A 15,200-nucleotide genomic window follows, 5' to 3' on the forward strand; every position below is an offset into this window, starting at 1 on the left:
ACTTGCTAAAGTCAATACAAACTATCATTATGATAGTCAAATAAATGAAGGGCTAAGTAAGTGAGACATCTGGAGGAAGAAATTTGGGGGAGACAAGGAAAAGTGTTAGGGCCCTGAGAGGGTAGTCTAGGCTGCCTGGGAACAGTGTGATTTGTTCCAGAGCGAGGGAAGGGAAAAGTGGAAGAAGGTGAGATAAGAAAGCTGACAGGAGCCAGCCAACATGGTATCAAGATGCTCAGAGGAAGCACTATGAAAGAAAGGTGAGACTGCCAAGGAAAACATTATAGATTCAAGTCACAAGACGTTCTTGCTGTGTCTCAACAAATAATGTGGACCCCCCCCCCCCAAGAGATACGGTTTGGATATAAATATCAAATACCCCTCACAGGCTCATATGTTCTTAGCTGGAGGTGCTATTTTGTTTTTTGAAAACTGTGTTATCTTTAGAAGGTAAGGACACGTTGAAGAAAGTGGTTCACTAGGTTGGCAGGCCTTTTGAGTGTCATGGTCCCTTCCCTGTTCAAGTCCTGAGCTCTCTGATTCTTGGGGTCTGCATTGATGTGAATAAGCTCACATGTTGCTGCTACCCACGGTCACACCTTCCCCTCCATGATGGACTGGACTGGATTTCTTTAAACTGCGAGCCAAAATATACCCTTCCTAGTTTAAGTTGCTTCTTGTGATGTATTTGGTCACAGCACCAAGAAAAGTAACGAACACACTGACTGAGGTGAGGGCTGCAGGAAACAGAGATGAGAGAGGGGACAGATGCAAGATGTGTCTGTCAATAGTTTGTATTATTTTTTAAAAGGAAAACTCTTAGCCTTTGTGAATATATTTGCCAGTCAAGAATTAAGAATATAAGAAAACAAAAATTATGCTAATGATATCTATAAGCTAAGTAAACATGAGAGTATAGCAAAAAAAAGAGTTTTAGAATCATCTGGCAGCTCTGAGCATGTATTATGCTTTGTGGTATATTTTTATAAGTGGTATGGTACAGCTGGTTGTCCTCCAAGTTTAATCACTAAACTACAGGAAACAAATTAACCTTTCTAAGTGTTCATCTTTTCATATGTGTAAAAATAACATGTTTCAAGGATTAATCAAATAGTCAGCATAGAGAACTGGAGGGTAGAAATGTTTGATTCACAGGTAAACAACCTGACTCACAAGGTCACTTTTAAGCGACTGATGTCAACTACAAGTGACTTTCTTGCACTGTGTCACAGTTTATTTTAGTTCTTTTACATCCCAACTGTAGTTTTCCCTCCCTCCTCTTGTTCCAATCCCTCCCCCCTCTCCCCCAACGCCCACCATCCAATCCTCCTCCATTTCTCTTCAAAAAAAGAGCAGGCCTTGAGGGATATCAACCAGCCCTGTTTCACAATTGTATTCGGTAATTCAGAAGCGAACACTGGCCTCTCAATGTTGAAGTACCCAGACTTGAAAAAGAATCGCTGGATGACAAAATCAAGAGTAGAAAATGATCTCAAGAGTCATATGGGCCAGAGAAAACAGATGGGGGGTATGTGCACCTTGGCCTTCAGGCTCAGTCTCAAGGACATCCATACATTATACTAGAACAGACCAATAGAGACCTGGCTTAGCAGCAGGGGCTTTAACTGCTTGTAATCTGTATATGAGTCAGCACCCTGAAGAACCTCTTAAAAAGAGCTCATGGTCTTTGTCCAGCTGTACTAATATATAATCACCATATCCTAATCCGAGACCACTAATTTCACTCTAGCATTCAGGCCACAGGAAGATGCTAAGTTGGCATAAGATGTGCTTACTGTTGCCCTTCTTGTCCCTGGTAAAGTCATCTTTAACAATGTTTAAACAAAGTTGACTTTCATAATGCACCTAAGTATTTATCTTCGCCTATGAGTAGACAAGAAGTGACAGGTGACACTATGAGCTAGGCGCACCCTTCCAGGCTGAAGAAGTCTACGGAGAATAAGTTATTGACACTAAGCGGGGAGCAGACATGCCTGGAAAATAGTGTTGAGGAGTTGCTGTCTTTATGAATGCTGTGATCATTGAGTGTGTGGAACTGGCAACTAATAATCAACAGAATAATAGTAAACTGGTGGTCAGAGAAGGAACTAGCATGTCAGAAGCCTTGTTGGGGCTTCTTTTACTAAGATGTAAAAATGGAGTCATGTACATTTTTGAATTAAAGGTTTTGCCAAAATAAATTTTAGTAATAGTGAAAAAAAATCAGAAATGAGGTGGAAGCATGCTAAGGAACTTGTCTAAAATCACACAGTAAATAATGGAGCACGTTCATGGGACCAGCAGCACAGACAGCATCGGAGAACTTTTCAGAAATGCAAATTATTAGGCCTTACCCAGATGTACTGAGGCTAGGGCCCAGAAACCAGTGCTTTTATAAATCCTTCTAAATGAATCTGATGCATGCTTATGTTTAATAACTACTGGGTGAGTTCCTATTTTACTGCACAGGATGTAATTAACTTGGGGAAGCGAGAAGAGGCCATTATAGAAGCAATAGAAGAGAACAGTTGATTGAGCTGGACCTTAAAGGATAAGAGAAGTGGGTAATTAGAGGTCTTGTCATCAATTGGAGCCTCTAGACCGAATCAATATATGCAGGAATGACTTCACAACAGCACTGACAAAGGCCCCTACCTCAGAAGGTCATTGTCTAGTTGCTGGAGAAAGGATTTTCTAGCCTGGCTGAGAAGGTAGGATGGATTATCCTTAATAACATCATGAAGATTCTATAAGTACAAACTGCAGAAGAAAGTTTCTCTAGAATAGAATGTCTCAGAAGGTAACCTACTCTTGAAGGGCCTATTTGTCTAGGCAAAGAAGTCCAGGAAATGTTGAAAAAAAGGAGGGCATTCTTTAAAGCTGTTTTTTTTTTTTTTGAGCAAGTCTAAGCTAAATAACGCAAGGTAGAAAGATGGGTTGGTAAAATGATATTCAAGTGGACCAAGATTGCTGCTACATAGCAGCCAACATTAAAAGATGCTTCATAGCACATTAGATGACAGAAATAGTCCTAGTCCAGGCACCTTTATACAAAGGAAACAAATGCCATTAATTGATGAGCCATAACAATAATAAGAAGTGGTATAGGAGAGAAATAACCACACATTAGATATAAACAACTTCTACGAGGAAAGAAACCATAGTACATGTGTGAGCACAAACAATAGCTGCCATCCTCATTAATATACAGTTGGGATGATTTTGTAGGATGCTAACTATCTCTAGATAATGGTGAAGGAAATAGGAATACAATACAAAGCCTAAGGTTTAAAAGTTGGTTGACTTTCATCATCAGAGAAGCTTCCTTTGATGGAAGCAAATATAGAGACCCACAGCTAGGTATTACACAAACAGTGAGAGACCTTAGGACACTTAGCCATAAATGGGAGGTCTCCATCAAATCCCTCTTCTTGGGGCTCAGGAAATCATGAGTAGGCACAGTACAAGATTCAGAGAAGATGGATGATACCAGTAGAACAAGGCCTTCTAAATAAACTAAGCAAAACTCATATGAACTCACACAGACTGGGAGCAGCAAACACAGGGCCTGCATGGGTCTGTACCAGATCCTCTGCATATGTATTACAGCTTTCAGCTTAGTATTTTTATGGGATTCCTGAGTGTGTAAACAAGTGAGTCTCTGATTAGTCTGCCTTCTCTTGAGATTCTTTTCCTTTTGTTGATATGCCTTGTTCAACTTTGACGTGATGACATTGTTTTATCTTTATATATATAATATATATAATATTTACACACATTTGTATATATAATTATGTATATATAATTATACATATATGTATATATAATTATGTATGTATATATAATTATGTATGTATATATAATTATGTATGTATATATATGTATGTATGTGTGTATGTGAATATATAAACTCATAGGATTCATTTGAGTTGGACCCTAAAGAATAAGAGAAGTGGGTAATTATAAACCTCAATATATGTGTATATGTACATAATATATATGTGTGTGTATGTGTATATATATGTATATATACATATATGTATATATATTTGTTATTTATATATAACAAATATATATATATATAACAAATATATATATGTATGTGTGTGTGTATATATATATATACATATATTTGTTTTTTATCTCTTAGAATCCTGTTCTTTTCTAATGAGAGACAGAAAGGGAATGGATCCAGATGGGAGAGGAGGTTGGGAACAGAGGAATCAGAGGAATAGAGAAAGAGAAACTTGTAATCAGGATACATTGTATGAGGAAAGAATCTATTTTCAATCAAGAGGGGTAAATGAATGTTGATAATGCCAAAAACGTTGGCTGACCTCATGAGCAGCTTGAATTTGCTAGGTGATTAGCTTGTTACATTTCCTAATTCTATCCATTTCACCTTCCTTGAGCCTCTTCATTCTTCTATCCAGTCAACCATCTCTTATTGACCAAGTCATCAAGTCAGTGATGTTATGAAGATAAATATTTGAATAGATCTTAGAATAATATATTCATGCATCTCTGAGTGAATTTACCTTTATGGTTTTATATGGTACTATAAGGCACTTGCTTGCACTTGCCTTCAGAAACCTCTGGGAATGGCTTGATGTCTGTCTGTGTCCATAATTTCATCAACATTCCTAACTCTTATTTGATATCCAAATGCCTATTATTTCTTTGATACTTAAAAATGTTCCATTGAATTGTTTATCATTGTGTTGGACCAAGACCCTGGATTTATCATGATTATTTGATCTACAATCTCTATCTTAGATGTCTCTTTGTAGGCTTCAAGTACCTCGTGAAAAAGAATAAGTCACTATTGTCTGGAAAGTAACAAAGTATCAGCAAAGGTGCAGATTTGGTAATGATTTTGATCTTAGTTTATATTTGAAAAGTAACATAACCTAGGCTTTTGATAGTTTTTGAACTCATGGAAAGAAACAAATTCATTTCATAGATTGGGTAGTATTTGAAAATCAACAAGAAAGCCAAAATTAACTTTGAACAATCAGAATTGTGACAGAGTCTACAGAGAACATGCCCATACACATGTACGCATACATACACCAAAACACAATGTTTGCCACTACACTGTTTCAAGACTAACTCTTTGATACACACATAAGGATAACCATCCCCCCGCCCAGTATTTTACTAGTTGTGGAGAATAATTTCTGCCCTTCCACCCAGCCTTTATACCTCCCCACCCTCCCCAGTGTTTCTGAAGTAAAAGCCAATGTACTCACCATCGCCCCTAGGGTCGCTCAGTGCCGTTGGTGGCACGATGGATGAGCGACGACTTCCGAAGGAACATTCCTTGGAAAACCGCTTCTGGCAGGCCCCGTGCACCTGAAACGATAAGAGCACAAAGAGAAAGGAAGGGGGAGAGAGAAAGAAGAATATTGATTAGCTTCTGGTTCCATCCCAAGAATTAGATCCTTAACACTGCAAATCTCCCTTTCTATATTCTGGTGCTAGTTACATAAACCTTAACTTGCCTGACACCACCCGTCCTGTTCTACTGTGAAACTGAAGTCTCCTTGAGCAAGCAGAGCTCTGGCCCTTTAGAAAGGTGTCTTTCTGAAGATTCTCCTCTACACATACTAACATGTCACTAGCCTTCAAACAGTAGCCTGCTGAAGGGAGAACTTTCTCACATTTCCAAAGTCCTAATCCTGATAAGGTATTTATCTGTCAATCATTAGAACAACTGTATGTGGCAGGAAAAGCATCATTGCACTCAATTTAGAAATGAGCATATGTGAAAGCTCGCAGAGATAAAGGCTCTTACCTAAGGTCAAATAGCTGGGAAGTGCCAAAGCAGGCTTCCCCACAAGTTGACATTCTTTCTAGATTTTTGACTTTTCAAGTACCACATCCTATTCGAAACAACTACAGTTACTAGGGACATGAACCTGGCTGGCATGGCTATTCAAAAGCAATTAAAAGGAGGCCAGTGGACAGGCTCTTCAGTGAAGAAACCCACTTCATTTTCTTCTTGTCTTAGAAAACTCAGTTTGAGAGAAGCATATAAAAGCTTGAAAAAGTCAAGATTGAAGTCTTGGTCTCTGTGATTATATCAGTTTGAAGACTAACTATCAGATCTTTGATGTACATATACCATTCCTCCAAATAGTTTACTAGTTATGGAGAATGCATATGTATTTATAATATATTCATGGTATATTATAATTTAGATATTATAGTTTATATATTTCATAATTTTATAATATTATAATTTAATAATATAGGATACTATTCTGTACATTTTAAGTTTTGAGGAATCTATTATATGCCAATTACATGCTTCCTGACCAGTCTAGTTTTGGCCATTAAGAATGTCTCCAGATATTGCCAGATGTCTTCTAGAGCAAAAATTATCCTCATTTGAGGGCCAGTGTTTCAAAGATGTGGTGGTGTTGTAGTTAGGAACATGGTCTTATCAGAATTAAATATTAACCAAGACTTTATTTCTGGCTGGCTATATGACCTTGGGTCAACATTTCTGAGCCCCCACATTACCCATCTGTAAAATGGGGACAATGAGGCTTAGTTCAATGTTGTTCTAAGAATTGAGATAATGACTAGAAGATATTCATATGTAGTAGCAATGATAGCTTGTTATTATTACTAACCATTAATAAAGATTGTAAGTTTCTAGGAAATATTCATGAGTCTATTTTTCTTAAATATAGACTCCAGAATTTATTTCTAATTGATCGTATTGCCAGTTTAGAATTCAGCTTTTCTCATTTCCAAGATGGCTTCATCAATTAAGAAGCATCAGATTATGAACACCTTAAATCTCCCAAAGACTCCATAACCATCTATGAAAGGCCAAGTTACTGGGCTCTGTACTATAGAATTTATATCCACATGTCTACTTATCTATTTATCCTCATATAGTTACAATCTCCAATCTACCTCTTCTCTAGAAATAAACTGAAGTATCAAAGATATGGGAAGAGTCTTACCGTAGAGCCACACCAGAGGCAGCGGAAATCCTGACGTCTGCGATGACCTCCACAGCCCTTGTAACATACAACACACTGAGAGCCAGCAGGTATATTTCCTTCTACCCACTGATGTGGCATTGTTTGCTGAAAGGAAAAAAAGGCAAGAGGTAGAAATTAATGATAAAAGAAGGAAAGGTTGGGATAATTCTATTAATCATGGAATTAGATGAAAGTCCCATGAATGCCCTCAATGTCACTGACTAAGGAAAAGTAGGAGTTGGGGTTTAACTCATTGATATCTGTCAGTCATAAGACACTGTAGAAGAGACTCTGTATTGTCTAGTGTCAGAGAGAACTCTTCCTGTTCCTGTATGTCATGACTTTAAAAAGTGGGAGGAGAATATGGCTACTACTTACTATTTCATCAGCAGGTAGAAGAAGGTCATCAGTTACGGATAAAGTATTCCATTTGCAATCTTTGTTTGCTCTCAATGCACAGAATTTGTGAGACTTCACCTTGCATACTGTGAAAGGAGGAAGAAAAAATAGGTGTAAATCTGGTGACAATGTAAATTCTAATGCCCTACCCTAAGCTTCTCTGGAGGTTAGAATTCAAGCACTTTCTGAATAGTTTTGACCCATTTTCAGAGAGGCCTACTTCTAAAGTGAACCAGTTCCTTGCTAGCTAAACTGCCTACTGTCCATTTTTACAGTACAATTAATAGTAGGAAAGATGTTATTTCTGAGTTTTCAATCCTTATGGCCATATAGTCCCATCTTCCTATATCCAACCCTCCATTTTTATTCATGAGAACACACCTTCATGCTAATTTCTCTTTGGCTTTCCCACCATTAGGATTAACTCCACGTAAGAACCAAAGGCTTAGATTGGGTCAGTAATACTAAATGCTTCATGCCTAGCTCTATCCACTGAGCTCTGCTTTCTAAAGCAATCAGAAAGGTACCTTCACAGACGATGGTATCTCGAGATAAGGCAGGAATGTTCTCTCGACAAACATTGCAGAACTGACTTCGAGGATTATTACTGACATACCAGTAGTGCATTCCGACAAGAAAAGGATTGTTTTCGGCTGCAGGTATCTAAGGTAAAACAAAGACAAGAAAGAATGGGCCGGTTAATCACAGAGGTGGATTGGGGAAGGGCAGAAAATCTGCTGCTGGGGCTGAAATGGCTCACACTGTAAGTGTCAAAGCGTGTGAAGGAGAGGACTGAGAGTTAGACACAGTCGCCACTTTTTGTTTTAATTTTCTTTTATGACTCCCTTCAGAAGGAAAAAAAATGGGAGTCATCTCAAAGAGGAGCTGAAGACAGAAGCAAGGGTCTTTGTATTCTTTGCTCCAAACTGCCATATTAGTTTAATGGAAGCAGAGTTTGTTCTGACTGGTCTTGGTTCTCTTTAAATAGGAAGCAAAGGGAACCAAAGGCAGGCAGGTGGCAGGGCTCACAGGCTGAACTAAGGAGTGCCTGCGAGGGTTTATCTCTTCCTCAGAACACTGCTGCCTAGTGAGCAAAGCATTGCTTTACTTGGACAACACTTGAGAGAGCTTTAAATCCTTCTCTCAGGAACTTTTTTTTTTAAATCACGCTTTGACTGCCTACAGCAGTTTCTTGGTTAATCATTTTAATCCATCCAATAAGCTATTAAACAAATATTTACTGAATTGCTAGTATTATATGCCTGGTACTTTTTCAAGGCATTTGAGATACAATGATTAACAAGATACAGTCCTTGCCCTTATGGTGTCTCCTTTCATACTAACTTGTCATTTTGTTATCATGCCTGTGAGCACAACATTTGCATAGCACAGCCTGACTTTCATGTATCATAGATGATTCCAATTGTATAGATAGATATATGGACACTGAAGTCCCCTGACTTAGTTCTGTGTATATTTTCATAACAATTGTCCATCCTTTCTCTAGTTAGCATGATTATTTCACTTTCTTCTCTGCCTTTTTCTTTAAAAAAGAGTTTAGACATAGACACATATAGGTTTTTATTCTTGTCGTTTATAATGGGTTGTGTGTGCAAAGGCATGGGAAGACTTTCAAAGAACAATACATTCTCCCAGATATAACTTGACAGCAGACTATTAAAGAGGTTGCTCTTGAGGGCTCAGATTTAAGTTCAAGCTTAATCTATTTACTGAAATTACCCATCCAAGACACAGCCTGGACAGAGTACTCTCTGACCTTTTATTCCCCATGGGCATGCTGGTTATGTGTTAAACTACTGTTGGATAGAATCTTCTTGTGGGTTTTTTTTTTTTTTTTGGTAGAAAAAGCTACCATGATGAAGTGACAATTTGGCATTTCTTTGTGATTGGAATTTTATTGTATACTGACACCTTGAAAAGCTTCAGGCCTGGGAACATCAGAATAGAAAGCAGAGAGTCTTGACATTGGCACTCTGAGATCACAATTCCTTTCTATTCCCAAGGCTGCTGACTACAAGTAAACAAACATCTCTCCCTCTTCCATTTTCCTTCTCTTCTTTCCAAATTACTAGGAACCTATAACTATATGTCAGGTAACATACTAAGTACTGGAACTACAGAGATCAATAAACCACAGATATCAAGAAACTCCGTCTATGGGAGAAACCATTCTCAAAGAGATAGTCATAGTGTGGTGAAAATATTTGTTTAAAGAATATGCAAGGCTCTATATGACCAAGTAGAAGAAATAAGGAACTCTGGTTGGGTATCTTGATTATGTACTAACTATGGACATTGCTTTGGTTCAGTTGTTAAGGAAATAGAATTTATATCCCTTCTGTTCATTTTATTCTCTAAGGAAAGTTTGATACATCCAGTCCTGGATGAATATGTGTGGTAGTTTGTATGTCCTCTCAAGCATGTTCAAGTCCCTAACCTTTGGTGTCCATGAATGTGACTTTACTGGGAAACACTAGCAGATGCAATCAAATGGGACTTAATTCAAGGACTGTTGTCCTTATAAGAATAAGAAAATATGGAAAGAGATGTAATCAGAGAAGAGAACGATTTGTGATAATATAGAGTACACAGACACACAGATGAGCATATTATGTGACAGTGGGGGAAGAGATTCAATAATGCACCTGCAAGCCAGGAAATATCAAGGTTCATCTGTAATCACCAAACTGGAGGAGGAAGAGGAAGAGGAGGAGAAGGAGGAGGAAAACAAAAGGAGGAAGAAGAGAAAGAGAAAAAGAAAGAGGAGGAGGAGGAGGAGGAGGAGGAGGAGGAGGAGGAGGAGGAGGAGAAGGAGAAGGAGAAGGAGAAGGAGAAGAAGAAGAAGACACAAAGAATCATTCTCTTTCTAGAGCTCCAAAGCAACTCTGACTGCATCATGAACACAAATCCAAATCTCTATCATCTAGAAATATAAGAGAATAAATCCCTGTTGTTTCAGTCCACATGGTTTTTGTTTGTTACAGCAATCCTGGAAAATGAATATAGATTTTGGGATTGGGATGTAGATGTTTCTTTAACAGATCCTAAAAAAATACAGAACTGGTTTTTACAGTTGTTAATTATATAACTACTATGATTTTTGAGACATACGATATTTAAAGGACTATACTGCCTTGAGTAGAATATTATTAGAAATATGAGCTGCTCCTGGTACTGTCTGATGGAAACAAGAAACATTCTAGAAAACTGATAGAAAGGTGATACTTTTTAGAGTGGACCAGAACTGTTATGATGTTGTATGACAAGAAGAGGGTTCGAATGATAAACTTGAACCCTTAGCTGACAAAACTTCCAAGTAAAGTATTGAGGGTGCAGTCTGGTTTCTTTCTGCTGCTTATAGAAAAAGCAACAGGAATGTGATAAATTGCCATGGGAACTATTTGACTGGGGTTTTTTTTGTTGTTTATTTGTTTGTTTTTGTTTGTTTGGTTGGTTGGTTTGGGTTTTGTTTTTCAAGACAGGATTTCTTTGTGTAGCCCTGGCTGTTCTGGAACTCTGTCTATAGACCAGGCTGGCCTCAAACTCAGAGATCCACTTGCCTCTGCCTCGTAAGTGCAAGGATTAAAGAAGTGCACCAGCCCCACCCAGATGTGAGAGCAGTTTTTAGTCTATTTAGCTTTTCATAACAAAATGCACAGACTGGATGGCTTAAATAACAGAAAGGTATCTTCTCACTGTTTAGAGATGGGAAAGTTTAAGAGCAGTCAACCAATGTTGTTCCCAAGGGCCTCCTTCATGGCTTGACTAGGGCTGCTTTCTCACTATCTGTGCACATGGCTTTTACATAATGCATGCATATGAAGAAAGAAGGAGACCTTTCTTGTTTTTTCTCACTAGACTGTCAGCCTGATTGGATTTGGTCCCTGCCATCATGGCTTCATTTGACCTTAATCACCTCCCTCAAGTCTTATTTCTAAGTGTAGTCACATTTGGAGGATGAATTGTCAACATATGAGTTTGGGGTAGGGTTACAGTTCAGCTCACAAATGATCTATTAAATAAAAAGTTGCCAGAACTTAAAGATTTGGAAATTTCTTAACCTCTCTATTCTCAACCTATCTGTATTTTAAGCACAAAATAGTGCACTGTAGAGTGCATACCCATGGTATAGACAGACAAACTTTTCTACATAGATTCAGTACGAGACATGATTTTCAAATCAGCTTTCTCAGCACAATACTGTTACTGTGGCCTGAAAGGTTTAGTATTTGACTCAGCAAAAGGAGCTTGTTAGACTTCTGAGACTTGACAAATAAAGCTATTGGGTGTGGTGAATATGTATTGTTCCTTCAGAAAAATAGAGTAATGGGTTCCAATGATGGTTTGAGGGTTAGACATGCTGGCAAGGGGCTCAAAATTGTTGTTCTTGCCAATATGACAGTGGGGGCCTATCGGCGGAAGTCACTGCCTCTTTCGTTATGGAGGGTAGGACCACTACTTTAGTTAGAGAGAGAAGATGCCACTTATATAGGCTGAGAGGCTGACACTGGAAGATAACAACACTGAGCCATAGATAATTAGTTGCAGACCTATAAACCTAAGGGAACTTGTCTTTCCGGGTTCTAGCTTTCTTTAGACCAGTAGCCTTTTTAGTTCTTCAGAATGAGAGTATCAATCCTCTACTACTTCTAATATGGGATTTTAGAGGCAGAAAATTTGGTTTTGAGGTGTCACATGTCCACAGGTAGAGAAAAAATATTACCCCTCAAAAGGAACAATCGCAGAGGACAGAGAGGAACATACAAGGAGTTTTGCTAATATGTTACTGGTATTGTTATCCAAAGAGATTTGTATACAGGCAAAGGCAAATAACTTGGGAAGATACAAAACAAATAGACACACAGGAAAGCACCCTGTGATGACTGAGGCAGAGACTGGAATGATATGGTGCAAACGCAAGAACACGAAGGATTTCTAGTAACCACCAAAGCCTAGGAAGAGGCACAGGATTCTTCCCTAAGGCTTTCAGAGAGACGTAGTTCTACTCTCAACTTGATTTCCGACAAATTCTGATTTCCAAGGACTGTAAAAGAATACATTTTTGGTTTTGGTTTTTGGTTTTGTTTTAAGCAGGTTTCATGTGACTCCAGCTGTCCTCGGATTTGTTCTTTAGCTAAGGATGGCCTTGATCTTCTCCTAAGTGATAAGACTATACGGGTTTATAAATTACACCCACTTTGTAAATTTGTGTGCTTTAAGTCACGAATTTTTTGGGTGCTTTGTTTTAGCAGCCATGAATTGGCATTTTATGTCACCACAGGCCTTTCTATTTGCTGATACAGATTTTTAAAAATCAAATTTGAAGAGAGATTCAAAACGGTAGCAGGCATACAAATATCAAAGACAGGTCAGTTGGCCTAAAGCTTTCAGAGCTGAACAGTTGGGTGCGTGTGTTTGATATTTCTCATTGCTAAAATACACACTCCATTGCTCCAATAAGATTCTGCACTTGCAATGGATTGAATGGTTGTGTAATGCCCCACTCTTTTTTTTTTTTTTTTTTTTTTTTTTTTTTTTTTTTTTTTTTTTTGGTTTTTCAAGACAGGGTTTCTCTGTATAGCCCTGGCTGTCCTGGAACTCACTCTGTAGACCAGGCTGGTCTCGAACTCAGAAATCCACCTGCCTCTGCCTCCCAAGTGCTGGGATTAAAGGCGTGCGCCACCACTGCCCAGCTAATGCCCCACTCATATACTGAAATCCCTATGCTCAATATGTTGGCATTACTAGAGAACCTTTGAAAAATGACTATGTTCTGAATATAGAGCCATAATGAATGATATTAGCTCCTATATAAGAGCCTTCAGAATCTTCTCACTCTTGTATTTGTCATATGAAGACACAGCACAAAGATTGCCATCCTTGGCACAGAAAGAAAGTGGGTCTTTGTCACTACCTTCACTCCCAATAAGAAAGAGATGAATAAATGCCAAGATACATACAACTTACTAAGCCTGAATCATAAATGATGAGAAAATCAGAGCAGAACAATGACAAGTAATGAGATTGAATAAATAATAAAAGTCATTCACCAAAGAAAATTCCAGGCTCAGATAGCATCACTGTTTAATTCTACCAAACACTTAAAGAAGAAAGGACTGTGATTGTAGTTCAGTGGTAAAGTTATTGCCTTGAGTGCATGAGGTACTGAGTTTGTGCCTCAGAACCACAAATGCTTAAAGTCCTCTAAAGAATCAGAGAATGAACAATATTCCTAAACTCATTTTACAAGACTGATTTTCCTTGACGCTAAAGGAATAGAAAAACAATTACAAAAATATAAATGAACTTATAGGCCAATATTCTTGATGACTATAGATGCAAAAATCTTTGACAAAATACAGCAAACCAAATTTGATAACCATGTTCAATTGGAATTTGTCACTGTGAGTCAAAAGAGTTCCGCATACACAACTCAATAAACACAACGTATTATATTAACAAAACCAAGTATAAATTAACAGGACCAGATACAGAAAAAGCATTTGACAAAATTCAACATCCCTTCCAGATAGATCTCAGTAGGTTATAAACAAAGAAAATTTATCTGAACACAACAAAGGCCATTTATGATGAATCCATAGATAACACAGTCCTCAATAGCTAAGAGCTGAAAGCTTTCCCTCTAAGATCAAGGACAAAATGGGACGCCAAATGTCACTCCTTTTCAGCATAGTACTGGGAGTCCTAGCAGAGAAATTAGACAAGAGAAAGAACAAAGAACTATTCTAATAGAAAAAGAAAAATGTAAAAAAACAACCGACTAACCAAACAAACCAAAAAAACCTTGTTTCTATTTGCTGATGAGCTGATCCTACAATAATATTCATTGCTCACAGGCGAAAAAAATATTTTAAATGGTTATGTAAAATAGTGGGATATAAAATCAGAATCCAAGAATCATTTGGGTTTCTATATGTTAATAATGATCTATCAAAACCATTAAGAAATGAATCCTACTTGTAAAAGCAAATTTAAAGTTCAGTACTTGAGTGTAAATATAACCAAGGGTATAAAAAAAATCTACATAGTGAAAATGTATTAAACTGGTGAAAGAAAGTAAGAAAACACAAATAAATGGAAAGATATGTGTTTTGGGATGATAAGCATTAGGACTATGAAAATGTCTACAACAGTCTACAGATTCAACACAATCCCCATGAAAATTCCAATGTCATCCTCATAGACATGGAATAAACTACTTTGAACTTGTATGGAACTCAAAATAATCTTGAGCAAAAGAACAAAGCCAGAGGTATCATACTCCTTGATTTGAAAACATAAGGTGATTATAATCAAAACATCATGGTACCAGCATTAAAATAATATATAAAAATGAAACAGAAAACCACAAAATAGACCCATAAACTTATCACAAATTTTCACAAAGGTTTGTAGAGAACAAAATGGAGACAGGACATCTTTCTTCAACACATGCTGCAGGGAAAACTGCTTATCAATATGCAGAATAAAATTTGGCATTCCTATCATATACAAAAATCAATCAGAACAAATTAAAGATGCAAATAAAAGTTTCAAACCTGTAAGATTACTAAAATCTAGAAGAGGCGGTCTTGTCTGTGACAATGATTTGGACAATACTTTTCCTTATGTGACCTTGAAAGCACAGGTAACCAAAGTAAAACTAGACTAATGGGATGAGAGTAAACAAAGAAATAAGGCAGAGTAAGAGGCCACAAAATGGGAGAAAAATTTGCAAATCTGAGAAGGATATAATATCCAAAATATGTAAGAAATTCG

General features: G+C 37.5%; 1 protein-coding gene across 1 annotated transcript in view; it reads right to left on the reverse strand.

The window, feature by feature from the left end:
* Window positions 1–15,200, reverse strand: part of Dgkk (diacylglycerol kinase kappa) — a 134,507-nt gene that overhangs the window by 44,625 nt on the left and 74,682 nt on the right. Inside the window, exons 5-8 of the mRNA XM_034486088.2 lie at window positions 7,928–8,063; window positions 7,380–7,486; window positions 6,981–7,106; window positions 5,253–5,355 (exon numbers count right to left, since the gene is read on the reverse strand). Coding sequence (XP_034341979.1) covers window positions 5,253–5,355; window positions 6,981–7,106; window positions 7,380–7,486; window positions 7,928–8,063 — 472 coding nt within the window. The remainder of the gene's footprint in view (window positions 1–5,252; window positions 5,356–6,980; window positions 7,107–7,379; window positions 7,487–7,927; window positions 8,064–15,200) is intronic.

The sequence above is a fragment of the Arvicanthis niloticus genome, chromosome X (genome assembly GCF_011762505.2).
Source record: "Arvicanthis niloticus isolate mArvNil1 chromosome X, mArvNil1.pat.X, whole genome shotgun sequence".
NCBI classification, from domain to species: domain Eukaryota; kingdom Metazoa; phylum Chordata; class Mammalia; order Rodentia; family Muridae; genus Arvicanthis; species Arvicanthis niloticus.